The sequence below is a fragment of the Coccinella septempunctata genome, chromosome 2 (genome assembly GCF_907165205.1).
Source record: "Coccinella septempunctata chromosome 2, icCocSept1.1, whole genome shotgun sequence".
In the NCBI taxonomy this organism is placed as follows: Eukaryota; Metazoa; Arthropoda; class Insecta; order Coleoptera; family Coccinellidae; genus Coccinella; species Coccinella septempunctata.
Window position 1 is genome coordinate 52,043,160 of NC_058190.1, and position 17,827 is coordinate 52,060,986.

The 17,827-nt window shown below is 38.6% G+C and overlaps 2 protein-coding genes across 4 annotated transcripts in view; one reads left to right on the top strand and one right to left on the bottom strand.

The window, feature by feature from the left end:
- Positions 1-4,230, bottom strand: part of LOC123308075 (zwei Ig domain protein zig-8-like) — a 152,139-nt gene extending 147,909 nt beyond the window's left edge. Inside the window, exon 1 of one of the 2 annotated variants that reach the window (XM_044890614.1) lies at positions 3,838-4,230. The gene's annotated coding sequence lies outside the window, so the exon portion shown is untranslated. The remainder of the gene's footprint in view (positions 1-3,837) is intronic. The other variant, XM_044890615.1, reaches the window with a different exon arrangement.
- The window catches only part of LOC123308074 (sodium channel protein Nach-like), a 38,512-nt gene that overhangs the window by 10,770 nt on the left and 9,915 nt on the right, over positions 1-17,827 (top strand). The window contains exon 1 of one of the 2 annotated variants that reach the window (XM_044890612.1): positions 17,184-17,305. The exons of the other annotated variant lie outside the window; for it this stretch is intronic. Within the exon in view, the coding sequence (XP_044746547.1) occupies positions 17,274-17,305 (32 nt within the window). The 5' untranslated portion in view covers positions 17,184-17,273. Of the gene's footprint in view, positions 1-17,183; positions 17,306-17,827 lie in introns of those variants that run through there. 2 annotated transcript variants of the gene reach the window in all.

Sequence of the window (17,827 nt, forward strand, 5' to 3'; positions counted from 1 at the left end):
TTACTCATTCATCCAGGTCAATACAAATGATATCAAACATAAAAATAACAGATCTAGGTACTATTTATTCCCTGAAAAATGGAGAATATATTATCTTCGCCAACACAAAATTAGTTCTCAGGCACTCTCCAATAGTCGTTCTCTATCTGACATAAGTAGGTAGCTGTACAATAAAACTCGATTTTGTACAAAATTTCATCTAGTTACTTTCAGAATTTAGCACGAACTTATAATTTCTCTTCGTTCTCGATTCCCATTGAAAATAATGGAGGAAGAGAGTCAAATATAGCTTGTTTGGACCTTAATATTCAAAAGTTTTTTCCAGCAATATCAGAGTCGACAAAATATCACAATACATATCTATAAAGTATATGTATTATGACATCCAGCATTCACGAGCCAATATTTCGTTCATTCAACCAACATTCACTTACATTTCCCAAATATAAGTGTTTGTAAACAACTGCTTTGTCATCCATTTGTTGGTAATATTACGTTCTGCTCCGCTTCAGCTTTTATCCAAATTGGTTCAGCCAAAAGTCACTCTAACATGAAGTTTTTCAGTGACTCTCACACAGAGATAACATCATGAGGAGCGTAAAAAGAGATAAATTTAATTGATTCCCAATTCCCATCAAAAATTAATAAGGACTTCATTGAGATGAACAGATCCATTAAGTATAATTAACATCCCGATTCTAGAATTCCAGTTATTCACAGGTTAAAGTGAATGAGATGGTTTAAACACTATTTTCTAACACAAACTATCCTGTTCAGAACTGGTGCCTTAGCTACCCCAAAAATAAACCGACAAATAAGACATTTTCCTTTAATTAACACGAGGATTTCCGCCGCACCGTTTAAGGCGTTGAAATACAAGAGTAAATAAAATTAATGAATAAAAGCTCCTTTTTTCAAAACATAACGAAACAAGGCACAAAGTGAAAGGACGGTGAATGGCGTTGACGGAGAATATTTTCCTGTAGGTTTTTGTGCATTTTACATTTGAATGGAGTTAATGAAGTGCTTGGAAATGCCTTTTTGACTGGAACGAAGTTTCTGTTAGGTATTCATCTTATACCTTGTTGTTCCAGATGAAGCTGGTTTATATAGACCCCTAATGAGGGAACTGAATTGAACGTACCTTTGATTTTGATTTTTCTGTACGAAGTGAATTGAAACTTATAACGTGCGTAAAAAAAAATTACATGTTTGTATGCCTATATCTTTTCAACCGAACCGAATTGGAAAAAATGGTAAAAAAAAAGTGTTTCTTTGGGCCTCAAGAATCATCTGTCAAAATATTTGTACAAGTCAAAGTCCCACCCTGCATACATATTAAAATATTCCAGCCAAAAGTCTCCGGCAGTATGAGTTATCCATTTCATTTGAAGTGGGGCATCATTTGATTTCAGATGTGTGAAAACTCTAGAGTCAAATGACACATGACTATAAAGGTTGCTCAAAATTTTGCTTCTGACGTTCGTTTTGGTGTGAACAGAACTCGTTGAAACTGATAGATTAAGTAGTCGAGTTTCTCAACCATTCTGAATGAGAATAAGTAACGAAACACATCGCAAGATCCTCTCATCCGCAGTTTATTGGATGGGTATCGGTTGCAACCATGAAAAATTCATCAAACGAAGGCCCAAATGGCGCTGTCCTCGAATTCCCTCACAATTTTTTTCGAGCGAAAGATTCTGGAATCCCTCAACGCTTTAGCATGTAAATAAGATTCTCCGACCATATTTTCGCCGTTGGATAACCTAAAAAGCTCCCCACGAGATTCATTGCTCGTTCGAGAGAAAAAAAGTTCCAGATAGACCACTCTGTCTGATTGAGTCGTTCCATTCAATGAAACAACCTCCCTCCCTCCCTGTGAACGTGGCACGCCAGTCAATAAATCTTTTAATTTCATGTGATGAACGTCCGATGTTTAATCTTCTTCGGGAATAATCTACTGGGGATGGGAGTTTTTGGTGGTTAAGGAGGTTTATTAGGGAGGGACCTCGTTATTTAGGTTAGGTTAGGTTAGGTTTATGTTTAATCAGTAGGTTAGGATCAGTAGTTCAACCATATCTGCAGAGTAGTTTTTGTGTTCTCGTCTGCTATCCCAAAAAAAGTAAGTACGAGATGATTGTGTTTTCCAGCAATAATTTGCACAGAACAATAAGTTGTGTAAAGCTACTTCAATTTGTTCATCATGCCCCTAGGAGAGAAGATGAGAAAATTTTCAACAGCTTGACAAATATGATAGGGGTAGAATAGTGGGCTTACAAGAGACTGGTTTGTCCTTTAAAGGAATAGCATAGATGTAGATTGTTGCCGGGTTTAAAATCAAGAAGGCGGATCACGAAGAGCTAAAGGTACAAGACGTGTCAGAAGAAAAGACTCAATTTCAAGATCGCTACCCTAGTCTTTCGGCTCTACAGAGTCGCTCCACTTCCACAAGATCAATCATTGCACACCAATTGTTTGCAAAGCCTGGCAGGTTAAAGAAAATGCAGAAGTTTTGGAGTTGTTCCATACCATGCTAAGTTTGTCCTACCTAAGCAGCGAAGTGATCGACTGGCTTGGTGTAGAGAGGCTGAACTGGTACCTTGAATTGAATAACATTAGATATTTTCAGATGTGAACCTGATTCTGTTTAGGAGTGCATGATAGCCTTGCAACATTGAAAAGATAGCGTGGTGTAAAACGAGATCCACAATCATGCTATCGAAGGAGAGTAGCGATGGTTTCGCTTTCGTTAGAGCTCATCAGTATCGCACAACTCAACCAACGATGACGATCAAATAAAGTATAGAATATTATATTGATTGCCAACACGGCCTTATTGTTATATGAAAGATAATCATAGCAATGCATAAAAAACTTTCGAAATTTCAGTGTCAAAACACAAGATGATTTTCTATTTTTCACTTCTCAATTTCTAACCCTGCAAGTTTGGCGATCAGAGTCAGAATCTGAAAGGAAGATTTAGATTTTATAGGAATTTTCTTTCAGTAATATCGAAGAGAACATTGACAATAGACAGAGTGATTCTTTGAATCTTCCGAATATTTTAAGAGTAGGTTCTTGAGGTTAAAAGAAACACTCTTTTCCTATACCTTTTTTTCCGTAATTTTAAGTTTTCATAATGACCTGTGCTACCCCTTGAAGAACAAAATTACCTTGAGAATAACTAGCTAAATCTGTGAGACTACATATCTGTGGATCTTTTAAACAGAGTTGTTTTCAGCCAAAGTACCCAATTCTTCAAATTTCACTTTTCAATTTTTGAACATCAAATTACTCGAAAACGGCTCATTATACGAGAAAACATAAAGAATACTTTTATTTTAAAAAACGTTTAAATATTCATCAGATAGCGTTCAACTCAGTTTCCAGTATTTGGTTCTTTGAATTTTTGGTATTTTTATGGTACGTAATGGTTATAATGAAAAAACTGAAAGACGTGGGTGATATCTTGTGTTCGAAAAAGATTCATCAAATAAATGAAAAACTATACTCTGAAATTCATTTCATTCGATGAAATCGTTTGTGAGACAGCACTAAAAATTAAAAAATTTTATGGTTTTTCAACAGCCTGTATCTTTTAAACCGAGCCGATACGGAAAAAATTGTAAGGGAAAAAAGTGTTTCTTGTGACCTCAAGAATCTACTGTTGAAATATTTTTAAGAGTCGAAGACTCACCCTGTATAGCCGAATTTTTTTTTCTTTTTCAATTTATATGTATCAATGATTACACTATGGAATAGTTTATAGGATTGATCATAGTGATTAAATGTACCAAAAGTGACGTAAGACTCTTGCCGGCCAAAACGGGGACTCACCCTGTATACAAACTCTCAGTACCTTGAAAAAACGAGACGATATAATCCATGCAAGGTCCCCAAGGTCCAATCTACACTTTTTTTCCTGTCGTCAAACAGAAACAACACCGCGTATTTTCCACGCACGAAGAGATCGCGATTTCGAAAATTCTCCAGACGCGCCTTGTGACGTTAGGCCGGTTATCTACGCTCCGCTCCGTTCGGCGGCCGGGGGATACGAAGGGGACAACTGTGCCCGCAACAGTGGATCCCGGGACGACGCTGTGCGCCACGACGGCGCCCGCACTTGCGCCCGTGTCTTCGAAAAACAGTTGCAGTTTCGCCGGCGACTACGCGGAACTGCAATTTGGCCTGTTGTTGCACCCGATGCGGTTTTTGCGTTATTTGTCCGGATCCGGTCAGGGATTTTCTGTCTGCGGTTGGGGTGTTTGCCTTTGCGGCGTCTCGATCGGACGCGTCTGATTGATCATGGCGCTTCGAGGGACATAGATGGCAATTACCGGAGTTGTCCGCAAATAAAATGGTGGGGTGTGAAGAAACGGCGACAAGATCGTTCGACCTCTGCTCCAGATCTCAGAAGGCTGAATGTTCATGTCTCATATACAAATGCTCACTTTCTGATATCTGAATGGTTTTTTTGCCCCTCGTTCGATAAGTTTCAGGCTTAGAACATAGATACATGGAATGGAAAATAAACATTCCAAAGACTGGAGTGAGATAGTTGCGTAGTGTTGCCAATCACAATTGAGACAGTTGATTCGGACATCATTGGCGCATCAATTTTCAATACGAATAGACAGAAAGCATGTGAATTTTTCCATAAAACGCCACTGCCTTAGTGTCGCTCTAGACAGAGAAACATCGAATGTGTGGACTACAAACAATTCATTCGTAGCACTGAATGGCCATTCCATGTATCTATGTTCTAAGGTTTCAGGCAAGTTCTTGTCGTTAAAGTTTCTAACAATTTTGGATCAGTTCATCATCATCATCTATAATAATATAAAAAATCTACAAAAAGACACACAAGAAAAACGATGCGAACAGACTTATAATTTCTTAGGGGTAATTGCGACTGTGTGCCTCCTGTGACAGAAGAGACCCAACCGTGACCTACAGATCCTTCCACACTCCGGGCATGGAGTCACCAACCAGATCTGGCCGCCGCTGTATTCTTCTCGAGTCTCCATTATAACTGTGGCCCAAAGACCTCCACTGTGATCTGTCTAACGCTAGTTGTTCCCAGTTATGATTGGCATTAACTGATTTTAGGGATTGATGCAGTATATCCTAAAACCGCTTATACTGACCTCCTGGTTCCCGAGCTCCCTCTGTGAATTCGCCATACAGAGCTATTTTGGGGAGTCTTGTGTCTTGCATCCTCAGAATGTGGCCGCTCCATCTGAGTCGAACCCTCTTTACTTGAGTCTCAATTGTTATACAACTCGCGCGTTGCAACACTTCTGCATTCGAAACTTTGTGGAAACATCTGATGTGCATTATTTTGTGTTAGATGACGTTGTTGCGTTTGTTCAAGCTCTTTAATATGTCGCCTGCAGGGCATCCAGCTTCCCCTTCCGTAAAAAAGAACCGCTGGTTTGTTAACAACTGTCTTGGTTTTTAGATTGAGGTCGTGATTTTGAAACACTCTGTCCTTTTGCTTCCAGAATGCCCGTGATGCCGAATTGATACGGTTGTGTATTTCCGTGTCTAGGTTAGATCTAGTATTTATGAAACTTCCCAAGTATTTGAACTGCTCGACCTGTTCTAGAGTTTAATTCTCCAGGCTGGTATCTGTTTGAAGGCTTTCCGACGGATTTTGGTTTTGTCGCCATTATGTCTAAGGCCTTAAGCTTCGTATATATGTTTATAGGTGTCCAACAGTATCTGTAGAACCTCTGAGCTGTTAGCGATAAGTGCGCAGGCGTCTGCATATTGAAGTACCGTGATAAACTTTGAACGGGTTTATGCTCTGAGGCGCTTCAGGTTGAATAGACCTCCATCAAATCTGAATCTTATTCCAACACCTCTAACAGCAATTATCGAGACAGCTATGGCGAAAATATTGAACAGTAAAGGTGCTAACACTCAGCCTCAGTCATTGTTTTACGTTCTTACAAACAAAATCTGAAAATCTGTTTTTGAATAATGCCTACACGTCAATTCAGTACGGATGAAACTAATAGGGCTATTGGTAACACAATAAAAGAATTTCCTTCAACTTAGTGAAAGCGTAGTTTCCGGCTAGTCCACTGATATCCAGAAACTGAAAACGCGACCGAAAGACCGATAAGTGCACGCCCAAGATCTACCACTCCTGCACAAGATCGCTTTCTGACTGTGTCTACCCATAGAGAGCCTCTGAGAACTTGTCGAATCATGGAAAAGCGGATTTTGACGCTTTTGGTGTTTTGATTTCGATTGTAACAGTCAATCTACATTTTCGACGACTTTTGAGGAGAATTCTCCTAACGCAAAATATCATACGCGACTCCGATTGGAGAAATTGCACATCGGTTCAGGAAGTCGGAGGTGGTACAGTTGCTGTATGTGCTGACCGTCCTAATGCAAAAAGGTTCTTAAATCTTCTGGTCATCCACGTGGTTTACTGATGGATCTGAATCAGAAAGGGGCACCGGCATTGGCGTATATGGACCTAAACTGAGTGTCTCTAAAGCCCTGGGAAGTGAACCATCTATTGTACAGACCGAGACACTGGCTTTTTACGTATGCGCTCAGGATTGTTTTAAAATGAACCTCAAAGGGGCGCATATCTATATCACCACGGAGAGCCAGGCCACGCTGAGGTCCCTGGAATAACCCTGGAATGCCACTGCTGACATAAGAGTGCCGTAATACCATAAAGCAACTGGCCATAGGCAATGAAGTTACTCTACTATGGGTACTAGAGCATTGTGGTGTTGAAGGAAATGAAAAAGCCGATGAAGTGGCAAACAGAGTATCAACACCTGCTGGACCTGAGCCCTTCTGTGGACTTGAAAAATACCAATAAAAGACAGCGGTCCAACAGTGAGAGTTGAACAACAGAATAACCCTCTGGAGAAAAACTCCTGGACTTACTCAGTCAAAGAAATTCGTGATGATTTCACCGACCTTCACCAGAAAACTGCTTAAGCTGTCACGAGCTGAGTTTCGGGTGATGGTGGGACTGCTGACGGGGCACTGTCGGTACAAACATCATTTGAACCATATGGGAAAGTCAGCAGATGAGATTTGTAGGCTCTGTGGATAAGAAGCAGAAACAGCTTAGCACATGGTTTGCAAGTGTCCAAAGCTGGCTGGCCTAAGAACCAATCATATGGGGAAACCGGTCCAGGATACTCACTAGATAACAGCCAAGGCCCCTAAGGATGTTTTATCAACACCATTGACTACCTCCTTGGATTCCTATGTATGAGTAGGGTGGAGAACAAAAGATCTACATGGTCGCAGCTCCCTAAAGGCTAACTGAACCACTGAACACAATTTTTTCAATTGTTTTCACTAGAAACTTAGGAAGACATGAGCTAATGAATGAGTTAGATAAGTGGGTAAACATTTAGATCCCTATGCATAGTTAAATTTGATGGCAATTCAAACCTAGCAACACCAAACCCAAATTGCCTCAGATATCCTTGACCAAAACTCAACTTTCTGAAAGAGACTCATTTTTTCGCCAATTAGTCGTCAACTGGGTCGATCCCAGATAACCCTCGAATTTCATTCATATCCTGAAGTTGTCCTCGGCGATGGACTTTAATTATGAGAGCCAACTCCGCTCCTATAAAGATTTCCCCAGGGCTATCTTAATCAAAAACTCCTCTCTGTTTTCTTTCGTATCATATCATGCGAATCAATCCAAGAATAACAACGGAATTTTCTGGATTAGTCTCGAAGTTCCGTTCGGCATCATGAAAGAAATTGTTGTTCGATGCTAGAATGTTCATTGAGGGAAATAACTCCAGGGGACATTTCCTATAATGACATCTTTCATGTCATGTCTCGACCGGGAGAGCCTCAGGAATGGAATGGAAATGGAAATATAACTCCCTAGATATACGGCATGGGTATTGTTGGATTGTGCTGGTTCCTCTGTTCTGATTGCTCCGATTTCAGAGGGAAGATGTAAATGGCATTCATAATACAGGGTGGAGCAGAGCCGATTGACGAGTTTCAAAGGTAAAAATTGGAAACAAACGATTCCATTTATTCGAATCAGTAGGAAATACAGATACAGTAGGTTATTCACGTCCACATCATGGTGCTGACTGAAAACTGCACACCCTAAGGAACACAAAGAGCCCTTCTGACCTCATCACACCCCGCGCAATGACCTTCGAAACTCCTGAATCGAAATTATTATAGATTCGTCCATGAGATTTATGCAATAATTCCGTAATACGAGGATATATTGAAAAATTCTTAGCCTACTATAGAACCAAACAAAATTTCAATGACAAAATATTTTATTACTCAACATATTCTCCTCTTAATTGGATATATTTATTACAGCGAACCTGCAACGACTCTAGACCTTTCAAAAAAATGTTTCCTCTTGCTCTGCAAACCAGACCTCCACAGCTTTTATTACCTCCTCGTTGGAAGAAAATTTACGACCTTTTAAACTTTTTTTCAGTTGAGGAAAGAGATGTCGGATGGAGCCAAATCGGGTGAATAAGGGGGGTGTTCTAGTAATTCAAACCCTATATCACGAATTTTTTGCATGGCAACATGAGATTTGTGTGCAGGTGCGTTGTCCTGCAAAAACAAAACAACTTTGGATAGCTTTCCGCGTCTTTTCTCTTCAAATTTTTCCCGTAGAGTTATCAGTAATGTCGAATAGTAATCTCCGGTTATTGTTCTACCCTTATCCAAAAAATCAATCATGATTACTCCATGGCAATCCCACAAAACTGAAGCAAGATTTTTTCCAGCAGATTTTTGGACACGAAACTTTTAAGGTCTTGGAAAACCATTCCATTGTTTCTGGATCGTAGAAATGTACCCAAGTCTCATCCATAGTAACAATTCGGTTCAAGAAGTCTACATCGTTTTCAAATCGAGCACAGATCGAACGCGATGCTTCTACCCTTGCACGCTTTTGGTCAACATTCTAACATTTGGGAGTCCATTTTGCAGTAATTTTTCTCATGTCCAAATTGACGTGAACTATATGAGGAACGCGTTAGTATGAAATATTCAGTGCTTCAGATATCCGTTTTAGCCCAATTCGACGGTCTGATAAAATCATGTCATGAACGGCATCGATATTTTCGGGGACTGACACAGAAACTGGCCTTCCCGATCAGTCATTATCTTCAATGGAAAATTTACCTCTTTTGAAGCTTGCAGTCCAATTTTTCACGGTCACATACCAAGGACATTGATCACCAAGGGTACTAAGCATATCTTCGTAAATCTGCTTACCTCTTAACCCTTTTAAATACAGGTACTTGATGTGGCTCGATACTCCAATTTTTCGATTTTCACAAGTTCGGTGGACATCTTCTTTCTTTTAATTTATTGCGTAACTCTGGTTTACTTTTTTGACCTCGAACTTCACACTGACACTTCTAATGAGTTATTATTCGTTGCGATGGTAACGCAATATTTTTTCATGCATAGAACTGGTCTAGGCTAACTAGATATCAATACATCCTCGTATAGGGTAAAGAACCTTGTAGCTTTTAGATTTGATCTATTCACCTCAAAAGCGAAGTATTGTATCCATTATTACAGTTATTTCCGTACCTTCAAGGAATCGATTAACAAAACACGCGTATACTCTGTGGCAAAGGAAATTAGTCTTATCTTACATGGCAGACCAAATTGTTCAATTTCCGGCATTTCTGACTCGAATATATGAGAAACAAATGAAAATTTATGCAGAAAAATCCTCGAATGTCACCAAAGAAATAATGTGACAAAAGATGAAATTTTCTTCGTGTATACCTGAGAATAAGTCGATCAGCCAAAACCAGCCACAACGTGATTAAAACTCTCGGCAGATGCAAATTCGGAAAGTCGATAAGCAGGAAACCTTGAAGCCATTATTTCAGAAGTTTTTCCCCATCAGTATTCCGGTGGAACCTGATTTCGAAGTTTGATGTATAATCTGATTTTTGAAGGATTTCTCGAGTGGTCATGAAACTATACGTTGTGAATATCGGAAAAAGTTTGCCTCAGTTTCGATGGGCATCAGTCCAAACTGCTGGAAACTTTGGGTCGAAATTAAATTGGTGTGTTTCCACCGATCGCAATACTGAGAACGTTCGAATTCTGTGAGTACGAATCGTACGAAAAAATTGACCGGATTTTCTGGCAATTAGTGGGTTTACGCTTCTTTTTTTGTCGAATGAACAGGTAAATTTTGTTTTCGATGTGAAGTGAAACAAGGTTGCTGAAGCAACAAGCGACTATACTATTGTCTACCCTCTCGCTATCTCCTCACAACAGGTCCTTATCTCGTGTATAAAATTCGGATGCTTCACATCTGCCAAACCGCTCACATTTTTTTAGTACGGAATCATTTGGCTGGGACACACGGTAAAATCGATTCGGAGTCCTGATCTGATATCGGAAAGGTTTTTTGAAATCCCAAGGTCCTATTCAGTTCTCCAAGGAACCGATTCCATCTCTATTCAGACTACAAAATACGCCGGATGCTGTGATTTGATACCTCCAGTAATTGAGTAAGCACCCGACTGATGAATCTAATCTCAGAGTATTACACAAACAATATCGAACAGGACAAGGACGTGGACATTACTCGTGATGAAGCTGATGGGTATTGGAATTGGCAGTTCAAGGAAGTAATCTTCACTAACAGCCATAGCAGATCCTGACGATAAGAAACATTGATTATCGAACTGAGATATATTACTGATGCTGTCCGGACGTCTGACTGGAGGAATTCTGAATTAATTAGATGCTCGGAGAGTTACTGAAGTCTGCATAATATGAATTGATGAGTTTTATGAGGAGGCTGGTGATTACGCTAGTACAGTCCAGGGCACATCTGTATTCATTGAATTAAACATAATTTATAGGAAATCAATGTTGAAGCATGTTGCGTTATTAACTGATCAGTTTATTGTACCTAGAACTACGGCCTCATTGCAATAGGTTTCGAAGACACTAGTCAAAGAAGAATGCAGGCAGATATTATCTTCAGTAAGATCGATGAAGAGGTACATACATCTGATGTGGATGAGTAGTTGATTATTCAAGAGGTGATTACTTTTCAAAAAATAGTGTAGCTCCCAATTCATCCATTGCTGCCCATGTTATTCGTATGCATCCTTCTTTTAAAGCAAATAAACAAGGTCTCTTTAATCTGGGTCTAGGTCACTCTGGAATCAAAAGAAACGTGGAAGCTAAAACACAAGCCAGAAAGGGAACACAAAAGCCACTTACTGGCCCAGAAACTTTCTGTGGAATAGGAAAATGCACCTATAAGAAAGAGTTTCTGGAGAAGGGATAAACCAAAAGAGATATACTCTAGAGGAATCTTCCAGGAACTGTAGAGGGCCCAGTTGTGAGAACAGCTCTGATGGAGGGCACAATAGACCATAGGGTCTCAGTTGAATGTAACTGCCTCACCAAATTATAAACTACTCACCTCTTTTCGATATCAAAAAGACATTTATCGATCTCAATTAAAATACAAGGTATTTCCTTTCCTGCCAGATCATTCTCGTTGGTCGGACAATGATCCCATATCGAAATATCGAATAGGACAGAGTCCAGCGGCGTCGGCCGAACTTATAATTGAATTCCTCGCAATTTCAAGGAACAATAAACACCTCCTTTTTCAAGGCGAACAGTAATTGCTACCGCAGCGCCATAGTGGTGTGATACCATAAACTGAGAGAGGGTGGCAGCCATTGCCCGATGAAATTAAGTGAAACTTAAACAACTCTATAGCGCTGGGAGACTTTAATGAAATAATTACAGAGCGTAAACTTGATCGCTCCCCTAAAGGTCTCTGAGAGAGTGTAAACAGCAAGCGTCATTGGTATTGTTCTAGTTCGCAATATAATGGGGTGTGTCTTCGAGTTTCGCATTGTTTCGAACTATAAATTCTTGTTATTCAATGGAACATTTTTCACTTGTCAATTTTTCGCTCTTAGGTAACGTGAGAGTTACATCTTTCCCAAATGTTTACAATTTACAACCCAAAAATTGTCTCATACCATTGGGTTAGCAGAGATGAGAAGTTTTCAGTTTCTTGTGACATATAATTATTACAGCATTTCCCTCCTTCTGTAATTTTCTTTTTTGGTGAATCCCATGAAGTATTTTCTTCTCTTCTCAAAACCCCAAATATAAACTGCCGTCTACCCCCCACACGAACTTCAGTTAGCTCATAATGAATTTTAATAATTCCTCAGAGCTTTCGCACACCTGCCCTCAGTGCCGTGCGCTCATAGGTGAACCAGGAACAATGTTTAATAAATGAACCGAAGTTTCCTCTTTGCTTTCGTTACTCCTGAGGGATCAAAGTCGGCTTTAAAACCTCGATGTGGGTGCATGATATATCTCTGTGCTCCGGACCACATAATATATGGCGAAATATAATTTGAAGATGCTCTACCTTTCATCTTCGTGGGTTGCATCGTTCGATATAAAAAAAACTTACTTTTTGACTTTCAATCAAATTTTCAGTTTTGTTGTTTATAGTCTCTGTGGAGAGGACTATATTTGCGTATCGCACACGCACAAAATATGGTCCTCATGACACTGAATGGTTAATTTGAGAAAATAACTCAATTGATGAATGGAATCTCTGTAGGCACAACATGAGCTTCTAATGAGGATGTATTGATATCTAGTTAGCCTAGACCAGTTTCATGCATAAAAAAATATTGCGTTACCATAGCAACGAACAATAACTCATTAGAAGTGTCAGTGTGAAGTTTGAGGTCGAAAAACTAAACCAGAGCTGTGCAATAAATCAAAAGAAAGAATATATCCACCGAAATTGTGGAAAACGAAAAATTGGAGTATCGAGCAATCATCAAGTACCTGTATTTGAAAGGGTTAAGAGGTAAGCAGATTTACGAAGATATGCTTAATACCCTTGTTGATCGATTTCCTTATATGCGACCGTGAAAAATTGGACTGAAAGCTTCAAAAGAGGTAAATTTTCCATTGAAGATGATGACCGATCGGGAAGGCCAGTTTCTGTGAATATCTAAGCACTGAATATTTCATATGAACGTGTTCTTCATATATTTCACGTCAATTTGGACATGAGATAAATTAACGCAAAAATGGATCCCCAAATGTTTGAATGTTGACAAAAAGCTGCAAGGATAGAAGCATCCCGTTCGATCTGTGCTCGATTTGAAAACGATGTAGAATTCTTAAACCGAATAGTTACTATAGATGAGACTTGGGTACATTTCTACGATCCAGAAATAAAGCAACAATCGATGGACAAGAGCTAAGAAGTTTCGTCTCCAAAAATCTGCTGGAAAAGTTTTTGCTTCAGTTTTTTGGGATTCCATGGAGTAATCATGATTGATTTTTTGGATAAGGGTAGAACAATAACCGGAGATTACTATTCGATATTACTGACCACTCTACGGGAAAAAGTTGAAGAGAAAAGACGCGGAAAGCTATCCAAAGGTGTTTTGTTTTTGCAGGACAACGCCCCTGCACACAAATCTCATGTTGCCATGCAAAAAATTCGTGATTTAGGGTTTGAATTACTAGAATACCCCCCTTATTCACCAGATTTGGCTCCATCCGACTATCATCTCTTTCCTCAGCTGGAAAAAAGTTCAAAAGGTCGTAAATTTTCTTCCAACGAGGAGGTAATGAAAGCTGTGGAGGTCTGGTTTGCAGAGCAAAAAGAAACATTTTTTTTGAGAGGTTTGGAGACGTTGCAGGTTCGCTGTAATAAACGTATCCAGTTAGAAGGAGAATATGTTGAGTAATAAAATATTTTGACTTGGAAATTTTGTTTTGTTCTATAGTAGGCTAAGAATTTTTCAATATATCCTCGTAAGTGAATCTGGAGCATTAGCACATTTGCCGAGTTTACAGACGAATTCCAACTCAATCGAATCAACAGTTCCTTCACAGCCCTCGAATATTAATCTATTATGAAACTACCTTTGATGTCTTCTTCCAAATAACGTCTCGAGGATACTCGCTCTCTTCAGAAATAAGCTTAATGAGCTTCTCTTCCGATCCGAAGCAGATTAGATCCTCCAAAGGACGCATTACCTAAAGCGGAAGGAAATGTATCAAACTGAGCCGTACACTTACCGACATTCTGTTTTTGCACCGGGAAAGATACAATGGCGAGTGCACTGGATGGAAACCCTTCTTCCTCTCTCTACTCCAAACAACTCGAGACTGCAGAGAGCAAGTGTTACGCTGGCGTTATTGGTAGCTTCTGACGCCTGAAATAGGGTGAGAGGATGCCGAGGACTCGGAAGCTTTTAAACGTAATATGTTCATGCTAAGCATCTGGCGGATAGCTAGTTTTATCGACATGGGAGGAATGTGAGGAAGGGTCGTTGAATTCGTTCGGGAAATACGGAAAACTGGATTTCTTGGGACCTATTGTCCGTGGCTTGAATCATGCGGATGGTTGTTAAGGTCAATTCTTTCATTCTCTGTTTTATTTCGGCCTCACTTGATATAGTGACATATTGAAATAGTGACACAATGACATATTGATTCAATAACATATTGCCATAATGAAATTAAAGTAAATCAGATTTTTATTAAGTCATATTGCAAAAATTCAAATAGTAATATGTTGACCATAATAAGATACTTCGTGACTACACAGATTGAAGTAAAAAGTACTATCAGCATGGGATGAAACTTTAATTGGTGATTTGTTGTTAACTAAGTTTGATTGTTTATTTTAATACGTATCTATACTCCATTCACTTTTATTTTAGCACTCGGTTGGCTATGGAAATTTGACACATTTCACTCTGTATAGAACGAAAATGTGGGGTGATGACGCTTGTCAAAACATTTTTGGGTTTTAAATCAACGCTATGTTGCCCGTTTTACGTAAAAGTTTCTGTTATTACGTATTTTATCACAATGTCGAATCTCTTCGGAAAATATGTGACGAACATAATTGAAGTTTATACAAACTAGTTTTAGGCATACCAAATCCAGTTATTTGCATGGAAAATACAAGAGAACAGTATAATATCATAATATGTACTAGCTTGAGGAGAGTGAATGTTCGTTATCTTCTTTGGCTAAAGTTTGAATACGTTACATCAGTTGTAGATTTCAAAAATATTAACCCGAAGATGAAATGCATATGATGCCGTGGTTGGAAATGGGTATCTCCCGAAGAAATTAACAGATAATCACAAGAATGTTAAATTCTTCAATAAAAATCATCTTGCATCAATATAAGTGAAAGAAATTAAAGGAAGTTTCAAGTCAAGATGAACTTCACCTTTGAACAAAAATTTCACATGAATAAACAATTAACAGGACAACTGTCGCGTATTTGTGGCTGTTCATCTTAATTCATTGATATAATAATACTAATTACGTATTTATTGGTATCTAATACATTTACAATGTATAGGACAAGTCAAATGAAAAATAGAAAAATCAATTTTTGGGAACTTCTACGATGACATTCATCGAAAATCCTGTAGTAAACTTCGCATTAATTCACTCAAACATAAAATTTTCAAATGCCACCACTTTTTTGGATCTCCCAATAGAAGGAAATTCTTTGTCATCCTCTTCATTCACATTCTTTCTGATTGTGGAAATATTCAGCTGAAATATAAGTCGTTTAGATTCAGATGAAACATTATAAAAATTCTCTTACATTGAATATGTTCGCTACCTTCAGACGTATTGTGGATTTTAGAATATCAGGGTATAACTACATATTTGAATGAGTCTCTTCTTTCAATCACTTTCGGCATTTTCGTTATAAAAATTGATATTAGTTTACCGAAAAGTGTTTGCGGACGAACAGAATAAGTACGTGATATGTAATTTTCTGTTTAGCTCGACGGAAAAATAGATCAAACCAAGTGTTCTAGCATGTTTGGAACATTTCAAGTGAAAAGTTGTTATGTTTGAATCCCAGTTTGTTCGAGGGAATAGCAACGTCCTTGAAGTCTGTTCTATCGAGCTCGAAAGCTGGTATCTGTTCCGGGATAAAAAGCGAAGGGTATTTATATGATGCCTTGGCAGTGCACGTTGCCGCACTGAAATTAGTGCTGACATCTGAGCAAAGAATTTCATTAAAATGATCTTCGTTGGGCAATTTTTCTAGTCAAAGGCCACACATACCCTGTTCTTGCAGGAATTCAGATTGGGTAAACAAGGGGAAAGTTTTTCGGGAATAGAGAAACGGGTATTTGGTTTCCGCATCAGTGTCAAGAGCTACGTCATTTCCTAGCTATTTTTCAGTTCAGTCCGTCTACACTTAAAATTGAAAAATAAAAATGGGTATTTAAAGTTTAAAGCGTTTTGTGAGAATTGTACAAGCTGGCAACATCGTCTGAAATATGCCTGGATAATAAAGGACAACAAATGCATTATCTTGCTGAGATAGACAAAGATGGCTGTCTATGAAGTCAGCGACGAACGAGGAAGGTCGAAAAATTTATGTGATTTTTATGGCCGGTTGCAGTTGAAGCTCGCCGGTAAGTACGCGCCTGTAGATCAACAGCTGTTATTTTATAAACAGGCTGATCGGACATTGTTCTTTTCATTGCTTGTATGCGCTGTTGCCAAATCTTGAACTCCGTACAAAGCGATTTAAATTTTAAAGCCCCATATTTGAAACAATCATTAATTAAACTCATACTTATTCAGTTTAAACTTGCTTATGCAGTGATAACCCAAATTGAGGAGAATTCGTCATTATAAAAACAACATGAAGGTCATTTTTAATTATACATAATTTTCACGCATGAGGAATCTACTAATATTCCATATTCCTTATCCTGATATAGTCAAAAATTCATGAGAAGAAATCAAGTCATCAATTTTTTTTTAACTGATGATAAGGGATAGGCTGAATAGATCAGCCCATGAACATATTAATTACAGTTCTCAATCGCAGACAAATGTTCAAAGTCACGATATCTCTTGGAATGAATCGAACGCAGTAGCTGGCTCTTATGAAAAGTTAATATCAACACTGAAATATGCATAATTCCAGGATGTAATTATACAGTAAAACGATGTAGTAAATATAATTACTTCCTATTATTGTCTGGGTTGTTCCGAACGCGGCACCGCTGTTAGTTAGTACGCCGACAGAATTAAATTTATTACGTTTTCCTGATTACCGGCCCGACCATAAAATAATGTCATTCGAATATGAGATTTTACCCGACGAAAGGGCAACCGGTCCCCTGGATCGCTGAATATTTTAAACGTGCGTTTTCACGGTCTCTAACTGGGAAATTGAAATGGTCGACCGTCCTAATTTCTGTCGCATTCGGTAAGGACTTAAAACCCAGTCGAGATTCAGAAAGACAGAAGCAGCAGAAGCTTCGTTTTCCTATGTAGATCATATTTATTTTAACGAATTCAATGAATGCTCGTGATGCAGTCCATAATATTCAGTTCATATCACTTTGAATTTCTCACAAAAACCTTGTGTTTTACCCTTGAATATACTCAAAGGTTTTACTATGTTGATATCCCAGAATCAGGGCCGTTCCTAGGGTATAGGCCGCTTGCGTCAGCTTAAGATTTTGACGCCCGTATGCCTACACATATCATTAAAAAAAAGACACAGAGAAGTGAAAATTGCATAATGATTTATTTCCCAAAATACTGATACTAGAAAAAATCTAATAGCATATTCCTGATCTACGACCTCGAATTAGTCAGTAAAATGCCCCGGGTCGATATAGCTAAATGAATAATTTTTTGTTCAGTAGTGGAGCGTGGGTAGCAGACGAAATTTTTCTAAATCCGAAATTTTTTATTTTTCGAAATATATCGACTCGGTTAATTT